Source organism: Lepus europaeus, chromosome 1 (genome assembly GCF_033115175.1).
Source record: "Lepus europaeus isolate LE1 chromosome 1, mLepTim1.pri, whole genome shotgun sequence".
NCBI classification, from domain to species: Eukaryota; Metazoa; Chordata; class Mammalia; order Lagomorpha; family Leporidae; genus Lepus; species Lepus europaeus.
In genome coordinates this window covers 179118976-179138068 of record NC_084827.1, presented here as the reverse complement: position 1 = coordinate 179138068, position 19093 = coordinate 179118976, and the positions used below count along the sequence as shown (strand labels likewise).

Here is a 19093-nt window from a genome sequence, read left to right as displayed (position 1 = left end):
GGTCCTCATGGAGGGGCTATGGAGGCATAAATAGGAAACTCACGGGGGACGGGGAGGGCAGAGGCCTCCCACTGGACGAGAAGCTTTCAGAAAGTGGGCAGCGTGGGTGTGGAAGGTGCCATGGCAGCAGACCCACCCGGGGCTGGGGCAAACTGCCAAGGCCACGTGTGCCCCCGACGCCACGGCTGGGCCAGGATCTGGCCCCAGGGACCGCGGCTGCCCTACCCACTGATGCTTCTGCACGGTGTGGCCTCCCAGTCTGAGACCCCAGGGCGGGGGATGGTCACGCACTCAGACTCAGCAGCAAGGGAACCTGGGAGTTTGCAGTGTGCGCGTCCCACGATGCTGAGCACCCAGAAGCCACCATCAAGGCCACCCTCACAGGGAAGGGAGGGGGCGGCCAGGCAAACAGTCCCAGGTGCGGAGCTGTGCAGAGGGCACCTCTCGCATGGCCCTCCTGGTTCCCTGGGCCAGGTCTGGAGGGAGGCTGCACCTTCGTCACGGGCCGGCCTTTCACTGGTTTAGTGCCATCAAAGCATTGAAACACTTGCCAGCGCTCCCACCTCTGTGGGTATCCGTCACCGGCATCAAGACTCAGTGCAGCGCTTCCTCTGGGCTCAGGAGCGGCGTAGAGGCGGCTTCATGACAACGCCCGGCCCGGCCCTGCTTGTCTTCCTCTGCCTGTGCAGGTGGACGTGTCACCAGGCCGTCAGTGGCCTGCGAGCTGGCCCCGGGGAGCCTTCTGTTCATGCGCCCAGAGAACGGCCCGCTGGGGGCCCAGGTGCTTCTACTCCTGGTGGGGTGTGAGCAGGTGCCTTGCACCTGTGCGGCTGCAAAGACAGGGTGATGGAGGTGGCCAGACCTAAAGCAGCAACCGTGCAGTGGGAGGAGCCGAAACGGAGGGGCAGCTGAGGCCACCATGACGGGGAGGGGCGTGGGAAAGGCGCCGGGCACGCGGCCTGGGCTCCTCCAGCTTTCCCAAGACCTGACAACTCAGCTGAAGTCATTCAGTTAGGCCTTGAACTCTACTTAGAGTCGGGGATGCCCCGTTCCAGGGAAGCCCTTCACAGGTGCCTGGGGCTCCTGGCCCTGAGCCACAGCCACACAGAGGCCACCCCTCGCAGCCCACCTGGCCACCATGCCCTACCACATGGCTAAGTGGGCTGCCTCTGCCCTCCGTCTTGCACATCCTGCCCTGCTCTCGCCCCACTCCGGGGCCTCTCAGGCCCTCCTGGGAGACCCCCAAGGCCTCCCCTCCTTCCGGGCAAACTCAAGTCGCCACTGGCCCAGCTTCCTGTCTGTCTCCGTCCATCTGGGAAGTCATAACGAAATACCCAAGGCTGGGCCCATTGAACACAGCAACAGTCCTGGAGGCTGGGAGCCCAACCTTAAGGGACTCATAGGTTCCATCGTGCAGCGAGGTTCCGGTCTCCACTTCCAAGATGGCGCCTTTCTACCATGCCCTCACCCGGCGGAGGGTGGAAGCGGAAGTGAGCTGGAGGAAGTGGAAGGGAGCCAACAGGTGCGGACGCCTCTGTAGTAAGGGCCGCAATCGCATCCACAAGGGGAGGAGCCCTTGCGACCCAGTCGCCCCATAAAGGCCCCAGGGCTTCACACCAACCCCAGGCCCCTGGGCTCCACAGTGGACTTTGGAGACACGTGCAACCCACAGTGCCTTCCACTCCACTTCCCCCTTGTCCTTTAAGAGATTGCTTTAGCTACTTGAAAGGCAGATACAGAGAGAGAGAGAAAGAGAGAGAGATAGAGAGAGATCTCCCGTCTGCTGGTTCACTCCCCAAATGCCCACCCCTGCAGGGCTTAGGCCAGGCTGAGCCAGGAACCAAGAACTCCGTGTAGGTCTTGCACGTGGGTGGCAGCACTCAAGCTCGTGAGCCCTTTCTGCCACACCAGAGACCTCCCCCCCTGCACCCCAGGACGCATTAGCAGGGAGCTGGATCAGAAGCGGAGCTGGGATTTGAACCGGGTACTGGGATATAGGATGTGAGTGTTCCAAGAGGAGTCTAACCGGCTGTGCCACAGCATGCACCCCTGCCCTGAACTTCTAGTACCTCCTGGGGACCCTGCCACCTCGGCGTCTCTTCTCACAGCCTGAGACTCCGTGCTCATCACCCACTGGCCTCTTGTCCACTCTGCTGTCAGCACTTCGGCCTCCTCTGGGTCCAGGGAGGTGCCCCTGCCTGTGGAGCTCCCAGGAACCAGCTCTGTCCTCCTTCCTCGCCCTGGTGCCCTCTGCGTCCACACTGGCATTGGCCAACGTGCACAGGTGAGCGGCCACAGATCCCGATGCTGCCCTCATCTCCCCGAGGCCCGGGCTGCACCCTCAGCTGTGCAGTCTCTTCCTGTCACCTCCAGGTGGAAGTCATACTAGCTAAGACACGAGGACACAGTTCTGTTTGTAAAAACTAAGTAGACGGAAATGGAAAATTAAGAAAAAGTACTTTGTATATTTCAAATGATGTCCGCACAACCAATTCCTTTGTTTGCCTTTGCCCCCAGTAGGTAGAATATTAAACCAGAGAGGCAAAGCTTTAAAAATTCCTTTCTTGATAGCCTGGAGCAGAAAATACGAACACAGGCAGTTTTAAGAAATGCATAGAGCAAATTTGGGGACTTCAATTTCCTTAAGCTATCCTTTTTAAATAGTAATAAGAGGAAAATTGCATCTTTATTTTCATTGGCCTCTAACTACCCATTAGCATTTCCTTCAGGAATCATGTAGGTAGGGAACTTACCTGTGGGTTACCAACAATACAAACTCAGAATTTTTTTTAAAAGACTTTATTTATTTATTTGAGAGGTAGAGTTACAGAGAGAGAAGGAGAGACACAGAGAGAGGTCTTCCATCCAATGGAAATGGCTGCAATGACCAGAGCTCAGCCTATGGGAAGCCAGAAGCCAGGAGCCAGGGGCTTCTTCCAGGTCTCCCATGTGGGTGCAGGGGCCCAAACACTTGGGCCATCTCCTGCTGCTTTCCCAGGCATTCAGCTCAGAGCTGGATCAGAAGAGGAGCAGCCGGGACTAGAACCAGCGCCTATATGGGGTGCTGGCGCCCGGGGAGGAGGCTTAGCCTACTGTACCATAGCACCAGCCCCACAAACTCAGAATTTTTTTTATCTGTTAATGTTTGGGCAGATATCCATTTGCTTCTCATTATTTCTGCATGAGACCCACTGTTAGATTCTGTTATTAATGCATAGAGAAATATATACACACACATGCATGTATATATGCCACATCAGAATTGTGAAAACTCTTTGGTAACTGTATGCAATCGCTTTAATTTTGTTTTGTGCATTTACATAATTCTGGGAGCCTATGGCCTTCATTGAATTGTCAAGGGATACAGGACCCAAAAAGAATTAAGTGGGGCCGGCACCACAGCTCAATAGGCTAATCCTCCGCCTGTGGTGCCGGCACACCGGGTTCCAGTCCCGGTCAGGGTGCCGGATTCTGTCCCTGTTGCCCCTCTTCCAGGCCAGCTCTCTGCTGTGGCCAGGGAGTGCAGTGGAGGATGGCCCAAGTGCTTGGGCCCTGCACCTGCAGGGGAGACCAGGAGAAGCACCTGGCTCCTGCCGGATCAGTGCGGTGCACTGGCTGCAGCGTGCCGGCCGTGACGGCCATTGGAGGGTGAACCAACGGCAAAGGAAGACCTTTCTCTCTCTCTCACTGTCCACTCTGCCTGTCAAAGAAAAAAAAATTAAAGAGTTAAGTGGGTTCTCTTCAATCTATTTTACATAAAAGCTAAGCTGACAATGGCCCTCGTGCCGAAGGTGAGTCATCAAGAGGCATTCTTGAACGTAGTGCACACGTCACGGGCTCCAGCTCCTCCAGGCTCCTCTTGGGCCTCTCGAGAGGTGCACTGTGGCTGGACAGGTTCCCACGCTGGTTGTGCACACAGCACGATGTCCACCTCTCCACACTAAGGGGCTGAGTGTGCAGTGCCCCTACATCACCAACAAAGTGGAGAAGGAACGAGTCCCCTGCCCCCCAGGGCTCCGCTGAGACGGAGGCAGGGTTTGGGATGGGAAGACAGGCAGAGTGGGTCACACAGGAAGGACCCGTGTCCCAGGGCCGGAGCAGGACAGGGAGTGGAAGGTGGAGCAGGGTGGGGGAGTGGGGGGCTGGGGGGGCGGTATTGGCACAGACAGGATGAGAGCACAGAGTTCTCCAGTGTGGTCCCTGCAGGGGGAATGCTGGGAGACCTCCAGGTTCTGGGATCTGGGGACCGTGGGTGGGGAGGGGTCCCAGGGTGGAGGTGGAGTCATGGGTGCCCCTAGGATGCCAGGTGGGATCACAGAACACGAGCTCTGGTGCCTGCCCCCCCGGTGTGACTGAATGCAGTCAGGGGAAGGTCAAGGCTAGGACTTATCAGGGACACAACTGCCCTTTCCTTGGGAAATCAGGGCACAGTTTTGTTTTCACTAAATCTCTCCTGGGGCTGGCGCCATGGCTCGCTTGGTTAATCCTCTGCCTGTGGCGCCACATCCCATATGGGCGCCGGGTTCTAGTCCCGGCTGCTCCTCTTCCAATCCAGCTCTCTGCTGTGGCCCAGGAAAGCAGTGGAAGATGGCCTGAGTGCTTGGGCCCTGTACCCGCATGGGAGACCAGGAGGAGGCACTTGGCTCTTGGCTTTGGATGGGCACAGCACTGGCTGTGGCAGCTATTTGGGGGATGAACCAACGGAAGGAAGACCTTTCTCTCTCTCTGTCTATAACTCTGTCAAAAAAAAAAAAGACACTCAATGTAATAAGATATTTACAAAAAAAACAAAAAACAAAAAACAAAAAACCCTCTCCTTAGTATCTGGTCCCCAAAGTACGTACAAATGCCCAAGTTGGGGTGTTGATTACCAATGTCAAAGCCAGCACGAGTAAGGGGCTGCAGGTTCCACGTTTCCGGAATGCTGGGCACAAAGTTCACAGCCGCACGGGCACCGACCTGCGCTCGGCTCGGCACAGCGCGGGCAGCAGGCAGCGCAGGTGGCAGGCACGCCTCCCTCACCCCTCCAGCTCTCCCGGTGACCTGGGCAGCTCGTACCCGAGACGAGCGACAGCAATGCCAGCGGTGGTGACAAGTCAGTCTCCATGTCTCCATGGACTAACGCCACTTTGTCACGTCAGCCACAGTCTGGTGGGGACGCCGCTGGACACAGGGTCCCCCCAGGGGCTGTTCGGGGACCTGGGGTCCTTCTGTCTGACTCTGCCGACCACCAGGCCCTGGATTTCTCCGTATTGGAAGTGAGGATTGCCGGGGAGTTTCCTTCATCCCAGCTCCACACAGCTCGTGTCACTCTGGCTCCCATCCCACAGTCCCCGTGGCCATGGGAGGCTGGGGGACGGCCTCATGGCCTGCGTGGGAGAAGAATGGCTCTGCTGGGACACGGGGCCTGCCAGCCCCCTCCTGCAGTGGGCAGAGGTGGGCCGGGGCAGAGACAGCCTAGCTGGGAAGCAGTGTAACGGGTCCGAGTGTGTCCTACTCGTAACCACCATGGACGTGACCTCATGGAGAAGCGGGGCCTGTGTGGACACAGCCTCGTTAGACAAGGCCATGCGAGGTCTGTGGGGGCCCCAAGGCCACCGGCTGTGCCCTGAGTGGGGGTGGACACGGACACAGACGAACAAGGAACCTGCGTCATCCCAGGACCCCTGCCTGCCCCCATCATGGACTGTGGCTGTGACAATCCAGAGTGAAAACCCCTGCCTCTCCTGTTAGCTGTGCTGTCTGGGGACCACAAAGGACCCTGTCCCGAACCACAGAATGGGTGCCAACTCGGCTGGTGGGCCTTGGGCGGGGCTGTGGGCGAGGGCCCGGCTGGTGGGTGCCGGCGGGGCCAGCACTGACCCAAAGGTACATGGGGTTGAGCTCACACGGGCCCTGCTCAGCAGAGAAGGCCCAGCCACCTGGGGGGCTCACGCACTGCTTGTCCCATGTCCCCCGTGTCAACACTGCACATGCACCGGCTCCTGGTCTGGCTGGCTCCCTCTCAGCCTCTGGACCTTGGGTTACAGAGCTTCTCAGGCCTCCAGCTGGGCGTGGTTTCCCCGAGTTGCCCTCTACCCAGTATTCTCGCAGTCCCAGGGTGGGGTCGGCCTACCAGGCTGCAAGGTGCCCCCGGTACCCGGGAACCGCTCGGCCCACGACTTGCTGCCATGGGGCTGGGGCCGTGAGTTCCAGGAGTGTGGGAGTGAGAAACAGGGCCAGTGGCGACACAGTGCACTCGGCGAGCAGTGACCGCGCCACGGCCACTGGTGTTTCAGGAGCCATCACAGCAGCAAGAACACGGTCACGCTGGCCTCCGGGCGGCCTCAGCGGGGGAGCCACGGCTCTGTGCGCCACCTTCCACTTTTGTTCCGCCTTAAAGTTTGGCTGTGTACAGAAAACACGCACACGCTGAGCAGGTTAAAATATCCAAATAAAATTTACTGCAACTTTCGTAGAATTTAATTTGTGCTACAAGACATGTTGCATAGGAAACTATGTAAAGCCCCTGAGGAAAACATCCATGGTTTAAGGTGCAACTGGTTTGTTTCTTCTTTGGGGAAAGGAGAGAGGGGGTCTCTGGGGAGAGGGCGGAGACGTAGGACGTCAGGCTGTGTCGTGTGATAGGGGTTGTCCGGGAGTCTGGCCTTTGAGTCTGGGGGTCTTCAGTGTTGGGGAGGGTGGCTCCGTGACTGTGGCTCAGCCCTCAACGGGACTGCGTTGACGACACCATGCAATCCACGTGTTTCAAGACCTCAGCTTAGGCCGGCACCGTGGCTTAACAGGCTAATCCTCTGCCTTGCGGCGCCGGCACACCGGGTTCTAGTCCCGGTCGGGGCACCGGATTCTGTCCCGGTTGCCCCTCTTCCAGTCCAGCTCTCTGCTGTGGCCCGGGAGTGCAGTGGAGGATGCCCCAAATGCTTGGGCCCTGCACCCACATGGGAGACCAGGAGAAGCACCTGGCTCCTGGCTTCAGATCAGCACGGTGCACCGGCCACAGCGGCCATTGGAGGGTGAACCAATGGCAAAAAGGAAGACCTTTCTCTCTGTCTGTCTCTCTCTCACTATCCACTCTGCCTGTCCAGATGAGAGTGAGCGGGGATGAGATTCAGGGACTCCCCCAAAGGGTGCCACCCTGCCCTGGGGGGGGACAGGGCGGGTCCAGGCACATCTCTGGGGCTCAGCTCCCTCTGGGCACCTGCCAGCCATCAGCCTCGCCGCTCGCTGCCTTCAGAGACGCCCCGAGCACAAGGCAATGGCGGGGTTCAACATGGCAGGCTCCAGGCTGAGCTACAACGGAGTTGCTGCAAGCTGATTAGCGCGACCCTTCCCCAGGCTCCTGGTTTTCCGGGGGACGCCCTGCTCGGATCGTCTGTGTTGGACAGAATGTGGTTCTCCTGTGCTGTGTACTTCCGGGGAGAGCTGGGTGCACCAGGAGGGGAAGGCGGCTGGGTCTCAGTGAGATGAGCAGTGGAATTTGGCACACGGCGGCCGGCGCGTGGGCACAGCAGCACAGGGTACCACCCGGAGCCGACCGGGACTTCTGCGGGGGCCTGAGGTGGGCAGGAGGCCATCGGGGCTTGGATTCGGCAGCCAGGTTCTCCTCCTGTCTCCAGAGGAGGTGACGGACTCTGTGGGAAGTGGTCCCCGACCCCCTGCAGGGGGACAGTGCCCAGGCCACCCAGGGCTGCAGAGGCCCCACCACTCACAGCAACGCCCCCACCCCCACCCCAGCTGCTCTCGACGCTGTCGGCAGAAGCGTGTCAGAGCAGTCACCTGCCCACAAGGGGCTTGGCGTTCACTGCGGCGCACGGAACACCCCCCACCCCCAGTCTGCGATGACCGCGGGGGAGAGTGAGGCCAAGGAGACAGCAGCAGGAGGAGAGAGCAGGGCTGGACTCTCAGGGAAAACGGGCATGATTGTGGCCACGGGCCTCTCTTCAAGGAGAGGACGAGAGGGTCCGGTGGGCGCCGGGTTCTGAAATCGCCCCAGCGGCCCTTAAATACCTATGTACACCTGGAACATAATTTAAAAAGGCCTTTGAACAACATAAAAACCAACAGCATCTGCCCCTAAGTTTTTTTTCCAAACCTTTATGCTCCATTAAAAAATTAGATACCACCTTTCTCATATGTTCCCCTCATTCATTAAAAAACGTGATTTTCCAATTCAATGTACACTGGACGAACAGAAAGCTATTTGATTGGCAACGACCTGCAGTCGAAAACCCGCCCCTCCCCAGCTCCGCGGTGACTGCACTGGCACCCAGGGCACCGGGCACCTGGCGGGCGGTGGGTGGGCTTGTGCTCCAGGCATGGGCGGGGAGGGGCGCCGCTCAGATCACCAGGTCCTCGTGGTCTGAGGGGCTGAAGGCGGCCGCCCTCAGGACATCCAGCGAGTTCACCAGGATCAGAGTCCCCGTGAGGTGCTTCCAGCGCTTGGTGATGGGGTTCTTCATCTTGTCCAGCCCCACGTGCAGCTCCTGGATGACGTCGCGGTAGCTGTCCCCGATCTGGTGGCTCCAGGTGAGCAGGAAGTCGTAGGCGGGTTTCCACATGGCCTGGGGGAGGGTGTGTCACGAGAAAGTTAGGGGCCAGTGAGGGGTCCCCTCCTGCTCCCTGGTCCCTAGTCCAGCTCCTGCAGGCACCATTTGTGACACTGTTCTTACGCACCAGGGAGCAGAGACAGCTCCCCCACTCTGCTTCACCCCTCCAATGTCCCAAACAGCTGGGAGAGCCCTGAACTGAACCCAGGTCACCTGAGGGTGGCAGGGACCCAACTGTGTGAGCCATCACCTGCTGCCTCTCAGCGTGTGCAGCAGGGGGAGCTGGGGCCGGGACTCAAACCCAGGTACCAGATGTGGGCTGCAGGTGTCTGAACCTCTAGGCCGGACGCCACCCCTGTGATACCCCTAGAAGTAAACAAGCCCACAGAGCAGACAGGCAGGGCCGCCTGGGGGAGACCAGTCCACGTCCGTGGAAGCACGCAGCAGGGCCCCGAGGACGCGCCCCACACCTGGTGCAGGGTCCTGCTCAGGGTCCCGCTCCGGCTCCTCCCTCCGGCTTCTTGCCGACACACAGCCTGGGAGGCAGCCATGGTGGTTCGAGAAATCCCAGCAGCACTTTCTAGTGGTGCCGTCCCTTTAGAAATGGCCCCCGGCTTTGGGTGGGCTTCTGGGAGATACCCAGAGAGAAATGGGTCCCAGGGGCCCAAAGATGCCCCATTTCCGCGTACAGGCGGCAGCTCAAGGCAGGATCAGCGGGGGCAGGAGGTCTGCTCCTGGAGCCCGCCTTCCCACCCTCAGCGCCAGGGCCCCCAGCCCGTGCCCCCGAGAATGAGGGCCCCCTGAGCGCGAGGCACGCACGTCCCCATTTCACCTCATCGCGTCCCCCTGCTCACGCCGTGAAGTGGCCTTTCCTTTACTGCTGCCCCGCGTGGTGGGGGAGCTGTGGGCAAGGGGCCCTGCTCACCTCGCTGTCCACCACCCCGTTCCTGTCCCGGTGCGGAGACTCGTACGCGTCCATCTGCTGCTTGGAGACCTTGGCCAGCTTCTCGGCCAGCTCCCGCCAGCGCTGGGCCACCTCGACGGCCGTGGTCAGCAGCACGAAGTCCTGGATGAGTCTGACCACCAGGCCCTGGCAGTCCATCTTCAGTAACGCCTGGGGAGACGGAGGCACAGGTGAGGCAGGCACAGGCGGGCGCAGCGCCCTGGGGGAGGGCTCTCTACCCCGATGGCTCCCAGGCCTGGAAGCCGTGCCTGGGCGCTCCCTGGCACGGCCGGACTCCTGGAGAAGGGAGTACGCGCCGGGCCCTGCAGGCTGAAGGGCGGCCCTGTCTCAGGTTCACGTCCACCCGGAAACTCAGGACGGGACTTGCAGAAGCAACTGGTTAAGGTGAGGCTGTGGTGGACTGGGCGCAACAGGAAGAGGAAATGGGGGCAGAGGTGGAGGGCCGGGGGCCGTGCGCATGCAGGTGGAGACTGGACCACGTGGCCACAGCCTAGAGAGCGTGAGCAGAGGCTGGCTGGCACGGAGGCGCCCTCACAGCCAGGGAAGGAGCCCGTGGAGGCACGTGTGGCCTCTGGGACTGCGGGAGAGTCAGTGTCCGCCTTTCACCCCCATGTGCATGGCCGTTTGTCTCGGCAGCGAACAGAGAGGGTGAACGTGGGGCCCAGCTGTCTGCCCTGATCCCACTGGCACGGGGCAAGGCGATGCCGCCGTCCACACAGACAGCACGGCCTGCAGCCATGGGAGCCTGGGAGGATGAGCGGGGCGGACGCAGAGCGGGGGGCTCGGAAAGGGTCTGCAGCTGAGCCCAGGAAGCATCTAGAAGACTTGAGGGCCGCGCCGAGGCTGAGGCTGCCCACCAAGAAGCCAGCGGCCACACGAGAGGGGCCCGGAGGCCGGAAACAGGACCTGGGTCCCCGACTCAGCGGGACTGCTGTCTGGGCAAAGCTGCGAGGACCTCCAGGGGGTCTTCACGGTGGTGAAGACAGATCCAGGGAGGGGGATCCCACAGGACACACAGCCCTGCTGGGACAGGACAGGTCGTGGCCAGCCCCGCCTGGGGTAGCGGCTGCACCAGACAGGCAGGAAGCTGACAGTCGCTCAGCTTGCACCGGCAGCTCCGGTCTCTGGGGAGCAGGATGCACCAAGACCACCTGCTCTGACTCGAGTAGCTCCCTGCCGGAGCGGGCAAAAGCCGCCTGTGCCAGAGGTGCCCGGCTCAGAACACACACAGACCTGAGGAATGCAGGTCGCTCTGGGGCCCTGCCCAGACCCCGCCCAGGGCAGCCACGTGGACAGAGGGTGGATGAGGGGCCCAGCGGCCAGTGCCAGCAGGGGGGTCGCTTTGACTCGCTCACGTGGGCTCCACTTGCCCAGCTTCCAGCTCAGCGCTGGAAGGTTTCTTACAAAGCTGCCTGCGCTGTGCAATTTTTTTTAAAAAACGGCAAATCCGAGGAGCTCACCAAGTCTTACAACAGAAGCCTCAAGCTCTGGGAACCTCGTCCCCGTGGCTCCCTGGGAGCACCCCCAGGGACGCACAGGTGCGCCAGAAAGCACCCTGCTGATCGTGGCTGGGAGGGGTTCATCTGAGCCAGCCCAAGGGCACAGAGGACGTGCTTCTGGCCCCAAAGGGCTGCTCGGCTCTGTGCACGGGGCCCCCTGGCAGCCACCCGCCAGCCACACGCGGCACGTGCACAGACCCGAGAGACGCACTCAGGAAAACCCAGCACAGTGCACTTCTGGGTTTTGCTGAACGCCGACCCGGCCTCTGTTCTCAGGGGGATCCTGGCCCCCACGGCCCAGCCTGCCCCCTCCTCTCCCACATTCACAGCCGAGCGGCTCTGCTTCGGGGCTGCTCAGAGGGGATCCCCAGGGACTTGTCTGTGTGCAGAGTCGGGGGCGGGCGCTTGGCTGAGGGGTGAAGGCCCCCACTCCCCTCCTGCAGGGCCTGGGTGTGACCCCTGGCTCCGGTTCCTACTGCACCACCTGGGAGGCAGCAGGTGAGGGCTCCAGTACTTGAGACCTGGCCACCCACATGGAGAACCCGGATGGAGCTCCCGGCTCCCAACCTTAGCTTGGTCCGGCTCAGGCCGCTGCAGGTGTCAGTGGATGGGAGGTCTGCCTCTCACATAAATGAACAAGTAAATGTTTAAATAAGGCAAATGCACAGCTGTCTGCTAACTGCCTCCTCCCCTGCAGGATTAGGGAGACTTCCAGGTCCCAGAGAGTGACCGGGTCCCCCCGCGCCGTCTGCAGCTCTCACTGCCCCCTTGGTCCCGTTGACGTGTGTCTGTTCCTGCTGGCACGTGTCTGTTCTTGTTAGTGTGTGCCTGTTGCCGTTAGCGTGTGCCTGTCCCGTTTCAGCCCGGCTCTAATCCCAAATGCACCTCCCCCCCTCCGTTTGGGTGTTCCGGCACCTCCTTCCCTCCTTCTCAGAGAAAAGTCCCCAAGAGCCCCCCCACCCCGGGAAGCCACCTCCCCGCAGCCATCAGCAAACCGCGCTCCCTCCAGGAGCCCCTGGGAACTCCTCCTTGAGGCTCTGAAGCCACCATGGGTGGTCTCCCTGCCTCCAGGGTCTCCAGCAGCCCCCCCATCCTCCCAGCCACAGGAACAGGCACCGTGGGGCATAACTACTACGGTACAGCCCGAGAACCACCACCAAGCATGGAAGGAAAACACGGCTGGTCCTTAAGAGCTGGCTCCTTGGGGTCCCACCTGCCACCTCCTCTCCCCTCTAGGGAGATGGGGGTCACCCAGGCCACGTCGGGGCACAACTGCGTGATCTTCCCTCCCCCGCGGTCTTCACAGCACTCTGCACAAATCCACATCAGTAGAATCCACTCAGGATTCCTTCCCAAGACCCTCTGGGCACGTCAGAGGGTGCACACCCCAAAAACCTCTTTCTGCCCCTTCACAAAACACAAGCCCAACCACGAAACCCGAGGGTCCCAGGGCCGGCGCTGTGGCACAATGGGTTTAAAGCCCAGGCCAGGCCTGCAGCGTCGGCATCCCATACAGGTGCCAGTTTGAGTCCCGGCTGCCACACTGCTGTTCTAGCCCCTGCTATGGCCTGGGAAAGCAATGGATGGCCCATGTCCTTGGGCCCCTGCACCCACGTGGGAGACCGGGAGGAAGCTCAGCTCGGATCAGCTTCGGATCAGCTCAGCTCCAGCCGTTGCTGCCATTTGGGGAGTGAACCTGGATGGAAGATCTCTGTGTGTGCATGTGCGTGTGCGTGCACGTGTGCGTGCGTGTGTCTACCTCTCTATGTAAATCTGTTTTTCAAATAAATAAAATAAATCTTTAAAAAAAAAAAAAACACCCCAAGGGTCCCAAAGTGAGGAAGGCGGATTTAGTGTGGTCACCTGGCAACAGTTCCTGTCACCCCAGGCTCTTAAAGGTGACGCGGACTACGGTGTCACCAATGGCTTTTATGTCTCTGGAATGGGCTGACCACTCATGGAGACGTGGGACCAGGGTGGGCCTCCCGGCAGACACTGAAAACCCTCCTTCCCCAAGGTGGCATGGCACACAAAGCCACCAGGCTGAGTGTCCCACCCGTGGGGGCTGCATGTCCATGCGTGGGGGCACGTGCTGCAGGGGAGAGCGGCCCGCGGGGCTCGGCAGGGCTGAGGCCCCAGCAGACAGAGCGAGCGCTGCTCTCCCAAGGGCAGCTTGCTGAGGGTGAGTTCTCACTCGGGGGCCAGGGTGAGGGGCTCGGAGCGGGGTGCGGGGGTGCCCAGCTCGGCCAGGGGCCGGAGCCAGCTGCAGTGCTGACCCCGGACAGCCTGCTCTGAAGTCAGAAGTGGGGTGATGGCGAAAGGGCTCCCCGCATCAGGCGTGTCTAGCACAGCAGCCCTGCTCGAGAGGAAGAGCCCGCAGTGCCGAATGAGAGGAGAAGCCGGGGTGAGCGGGTCAGGCCTCTCCCACCTCCGGCCGCTGGTTCCTGGAGGAACTACACTGGAGGGGGCCTGACTTCGCCTCACGGCGGCTCAGAGACTGGGGGAGGGGTCGAGGGGTGGGACACACAAGTTGGGCCAACCTGGGTGCAAAGCCCACCAACCTCCCCCATCCTGAGCCCCCGCAACTCCCACTGAGTAAAACACAAACATCAGCCCCCACCCCAAGTCCCAGGCAGCCCCTCCCCCGGCCCCTGGCCCCCAGGCTCAGGCCTTGCTACCATTCAGGCACCTGTCACTCATGCATGGAGGACCTGAGGGTCCCTGCTCGTGGGAGCACACAGCCACTGTGAGGATGATCCCACGGGAAGAGGTGGGTGGACGCCTGGGGCACGGGGCAGCGCTTCTGAGAGGGAGCTGGGCGGCACCGGGAAGGCTGGGGGCAGAGGCTGCTGGGGTGGGCTTCCAGGGCCCGAGGGGCAGGGGAGGAGGCGCCACCTCTGGTCGGGTTCCTTCCCGACTCCCCACAGACCCAAATCTTCACCCTTTCCAGTTCACCTAAACCCAGGGGCCCAGACAACCCACAGAAGGCGATCCTGAAAGCGGGCCTGTGGAGCTGCCTGGCCGGACGCAACTGGACGTGAGCGGACACGGCCGGGCAGAGGGAGTGCGGGGCTGGGCTGGCGGACACTCCACCTCCCTCAAGTGCCAAGCTGCAGGGAGCAAACACCTGTCTCCAGTGCCCCTCCACACTCTGCCGGGTCAGGGCAGTGTGCCCGCCGGAGGCCTGGCAACCCCCAATCCACCTGCTGACAACTCACTCACACGGGGGAGGGGGACACTGCAAAACCGGTTTCATCGATGCCCATGAACCTGGCCTTGCCTCCGGGCGAAGCTGCAGCCCAGGCAGGTTTCCCTTCCTGCTCCCTGGCCCCCACCCCTCAGCACACCAGCTCTCTCCCGAGCGAGCATCACCAAGCTGACCCAAAGGGGTGGGCACCGAGGTCTTCAGGGGAAGCGCTCAAATCAGGAGGGTGGCAGCGCAGAGGCCGGTGGCCCAGCACTCTGTCACTGCTGGTCGGCACCGGTCAGTGCCGGTCAGCACCGGCCCCGGGCTCTTTGGTTTTTCACCTTTGCCCATGCAAGTGACAGCTCTCAGCTGCAGGGAGGGCACGGTCCACGGGGGCTCTCCCTGGGAGGGAGGTACGGTCTCAGCCCCTAGAGCTCATCCAGCCCTGGAGGCAACCAGGCCATGTGGTCTGGCCCAAGCTTCTGGAAACTTCTCTCACAGGTGGTGACAGCTGATGGAGGCCACAAGGTATCTCTGGAGCTGGATCAAGCTAGGGCCTAGGAAGGCCCCTCTGGTGCCCTGTGGCTCCCCCTCCACCAGAGCTGCTGCCACAGAGACCCCTAGGGACACCAGGGGCAGCGCCATGCGGGCAAGGCTGCCCTTCTAACCTCCATATCCACTCCACGTCCCCACGCCCCGCCGGGGAAATCCGAGGTTCTCATCTGCCACTTCACTGTGGTTGCCGTCAGAGGAAGCATCTCTCCACGCCCACCCCACCCACACTCTGCAAACAGGGGCGTCGGCACGTGCAGGGTGCAAACCCCAACTGCACACCTGGGTCCCCCCACAGACACACCTGGCTGCTGTGCGCCGAGATGTGTGGGCACAGCGGCAGGTACTGGGCAGGGAAGTGGGCGGGGAGGCGTGGGGACACACGGGTCATCTCACAAGAGGCCTGTGGAGTCGGCGGAACAGCAAAGGGATGCACCTGTGACTGAGAACCCCCTGCACCTGAGAACCCACCTGCGCCTGAGAATGTTGTAGAATTTTCTTTGTAAAGAACCAGAAGCAGCGATGGCCGGGCCCAGGAGCGTGGGAGCAGCATGGGCTTCCCCGGGAGGCAGTGGATGGACAGCGTCTACCACGGGTTCCCGCATGGCCACGGGGACAGGCATGGGACTGAGCTTCTCCCAGACCTTCCCTGTGCCCTGCATGGGGGTGCGGGTGGGGAGGGGCTGGAGAAGGGTCCAAGATGAACTTCTGTGCTGGCCCACAGGCCGCGTGGAGCCCAGAGATGTGACGCGTAACTTCCTGCTTCTGTGCCGACAGAACAAGGCTGTCCCCACTGCCCGCTTCACACACGCAAGCGAGGGAAGAGGCCACCATGTCCCCGAGAACCGCTGGAGGCTCTGAGAAGGACTCGCATCCCAACAGAGCCGGGCTCTGGGGCCGGGAATCTTTAGGAAAACTCAGAGTCACCGACCCTGCCTGGGATCTGACCCGGAGCGCGCTAAACCTGGGTGGCTGCAGCACCGCCCGTCTGCACCTGCCTCCCCAGTCGGTGCCGAGCCAGCCAGGAGGCTCCGAGTGCAGGATGGGGAGACGCTGGAGCGGGCTTCCCCATGGGGGCTCCTGGGATCACACCCACGCAGACGCCGACCCCGGGGAGCCCACTCCAAGCCCGGCCGGCCGCACGGGCGCGGGGCATCCCAGGCCGGCCACTCACCATCATGAGCTCCTTCTGGAAGGACTTGCGGTCCTTGTTCTCGGCGCTGTTGCAGTCCTCCTTGAGCTTCTCCAGCACCGAGGCCACGCGCTCCGGCTCGCTGTCCAGCTCGGCCCGGCAGAAGAAGGTGAGCGGCAGGTTGCCGTAGCCCAGGGCGTCCGCGAAGGCGCGCCAGCTGCTGATGTTCTCCATGAGCAGCGTGCGCACCGAGGCGTAGATGTAGGTGAGGAACTTGCACGGCCGCAGGATCTGCTCCAGCAGCACGGCGGTGCTCAGCTCGGGCCCCGCCACCAGGCCCGGCCTGCACTTGCCCAGCACCAACACGTTCTTGGCGTGCACCAGGCCCACCCGGCCCTGGTAGTAGCCGATGTACCACTCCTTGGTCCACAGCTGGCCCCGGAGCCGCACGCGCTCCTCGCTGAGCAGGGCCACCACGTCGCCCTTGCGGTACTCCAGCAGGTAGTGGTTCTTGCTCTGCCGCACCACCGTCTTCAGCAGCTTGCCCAGCTTCAGGCTGGACACCGGCCGGTCCTGGAACGTCGGGTACTTGGCGGCGGCGGCGAACGGCGACAGGATGATCTTGCCCACCTCGTTCTTCTTGAGGAAGCGCCGGGGCCCCGCCGGCTTGCCGGCGCCCTTGGGGGGCGGCGGCGGCGTCTGCACGCAGAACTGCGTCAGGATGGCCTCCTGGTCGTCCTTGACCTGCACCCGCAGCGTGAAGTCGGACAGCTCGCCGGGGTTGTGGGAGGCGATGGGGAAGATGAGGCGGCTCACGCGGCCCAGCCTCATCTGGAAGCCTCGCACGACCTTGGCCTGCTCGCTGGCCTTGACCTCGTAGTTGGTCATGTTGGAGAACATGCAGACGGTGAGGTCCTGGGGCCGGGACAGGGTGAACTGGTGCCGGCCCCACAGCTGCAGCGCCACGGGCGCGGGGCTGGGCGCCTGGCGGGTGACCTCGCTGACCAGGAGCGTCTTTGGGGCGCAGTCGTGCCCGAAAATGGTCACGACCGTCTTGAAGGAGGGGTGCACGTGCTTGGGGCCGTAGAGACCCACGGTGACCCTCTTGTTGATGAAGTCCCACACGGTGGCGGGGTAGAGGATGCTGGGGCCGTGGGCGACGACGGCCAGGTACATACAGGGCTCCAGGTTGTCCAGCTGCACCTGGACCGTGTCCCCGTAGCTGTAGGCGAGTGGCACAGCGACGTATGGGCCTTCCTTGGCGTCACTCCGCAGGCACTGCAGGCCCACGGCGCTCTTGCTGTAGAGGTCGCCCTTCACCTCGGCGGAGACCTTCATCTCCAGGGTGAGGAAGGTCCTCACCTCCAGGTTGCTGAGCCGGACCTCCACGACGGGGCTCACGCTGCTGGACTTGTCGCTGTTGAGCTCCAGGGGCGGGTCCAGCAGCGCCTTCATGGAGATCTGCTGCGTCTCCCCAGGCGCCACGTGGCCCTCGGGCACGTGGATGCTGATGCCGGTGTCGGGCAGCTGCACGGCGCCCCCCGAGCTGTCCAGCCGGCACACGATGTTCGTCTCCACGGCTTGGGTCTGGCCCCAGCCGGGGCTCTGGCCCAGCAGGTCCAAGTCGTGGCAAGACCGGGCCAGCTTCCGGTGGTTCAGCCAGGCAGTTCGGAAATCCTCCCGGCTCTGGAACTGCTCGGGGGCCGGGGACTTGAGCCCCGTGAAGAAGCCAGCGGAGGCGGGCGCGTCCGCCTTGGCCTGCAGGACCGAGAGCTCCGACAGGCTGTAGGAGCGCTTGCTCCTGAAGAAGGGGTTGTCCCGCCGGGCCGGCGCCTCCGCCGGCTGCCCGCTGGTGGCCGGGAGCTCATCGAAGATGTTGCCGGTGCTGTTGGTGGTGGCTGAGCTGGATTCGGTAAACGAGGGGGCACCGGTGTCAAAAAGCAGCAAGTCCACGGTGCTCCTGGGGTTCAGCTCGTCCAGGCTGGGCACGCCCGCCACACCCCCGTTCAGGAAGGGGTTCGTCTGGACGCCGGTCCAGAACGGGTTGTTGCTGTGCACCCTGCCCGGGCCCCTCTGCTCGCCTGCCCACGTCCCCAGCAGGTCCAGCTCCCGGGCCGCCTCGTCCGGGCTGTCGGGCAGGTTGTCGATCATGCCGCTGTCGCTCAGGGTGGAGTTCCGATAGTTGAGCGGCTGCACGTAGGAGGCGGGGATGTAGCCCATCTCGGTGGTGTTGTGCGCGTACCACCACTCGCCGCCCGACGTGTCCAGCACGTACAGGTGGTCGCCCTTGGAGAACTTCAGGGTGGTGAAGTTGGTCGGGCAGTAGTCCCTGATGGCGATCACTTCCTTCGCGTTCCCGAACGGCGTGGGGCTGTCCGCGAGCAAGGCACTGGGGGAAGGCACTGCGCGGAACACAAAGAGACAGGCGGTGAGGCCAGGCCGGGGGACAGCCGCCGGCGCGCCCGAGGCAAACCCTGGTGTGGGTTCCACTGAGCCAAGGAACTGCTCGGCCGGCTCCCTGCCTACCTGGGCCACGTCGGTCGGACAGGGATGGCCCAGGAGAAGCCTCGCACAGTCCCTGGGCTCCTGGCATCTCCCCAGACGTGGCCAGGCATCCTCTAGCTCAGAACTGCTCCTCCACAGAGAGCCAGGCTGTGTGTGACTTTCTTGGCAAGTGGGCCGTCAGGAGCCTGGGGACCGGAAATGAAGGGCCTCGCGGGGTCCTTGCGATACCGCGTGGGCAGCTCCCGGAGAGCAGGCCTGGCTCCTGCACGGCCACGTCCAACCCGCTGCTCCCTAACTGCTCCCCAAGTGCACATGACCTCCAAGGTCAGTCTCTGTCCGTCTCTCACCATCCTTCAAAACTGCAGCGTGCAAATGGACCCTCCCCCACACCGGGCCCACCAGAGGTCGGGGTCACGACCGAGCAACTGTTGATGCGGTCTGCAAAATTCTAAGGCTTTAGAAGAGGGAATCAAGCCGGTTTGGGCTTCTTGGAGTTAAACTACTTACATTACCATCACAGCAATTATAACAGCAAAAATACCCCCCCTCCCGGGTCCGCGTCCTGGAGTGGCGGGTTTACCCGCCCCGCGTTGTGTGAATCCTGTATGGGCCCCGTTTTGAGCCCAGCTGCTTTGCTCTGATCCAGCTCCCTGCTCAGGTGCCGGGGAAAGCAGCAGGAGATGGCCCAATTGTTTGGGTTCCTGCACC

The 19093-nt window shown here is 62.2% G+C and overlaps 1 protein-coding gene across 1 annotated transcript in view; it reads right to left on the bottom strand.

Moving 5' to 3' along the window:
- Positions 1-6422: 6422 nt before the first annotated feature.
- SH3BP4 (SH3 domain binding protein 4) overlaps positions 6423-19093 on the bottom strand; it is a 70313-nt gene continuing 57642 nt past the window's right edge. Inside the window, exons 3-5 of the mRNA XM_062193781.1 lie at positions 15923-18282; positions 9472-9660; positions 6423-8561 (exon numbers count right to left, since the gene is read on the bottom strand). Coding sequence (XP_062049765.1) covers positions 8337-8561; positions 9472-9660; positions 15923-18282 — 2774 coding nt within the window. The 3' untranslated portion in view covers positions 6423-8336. The remainder of the gene's footprint in view (positions 8562-9471; positions 9661-15922; positions 18283-19093) is intronic.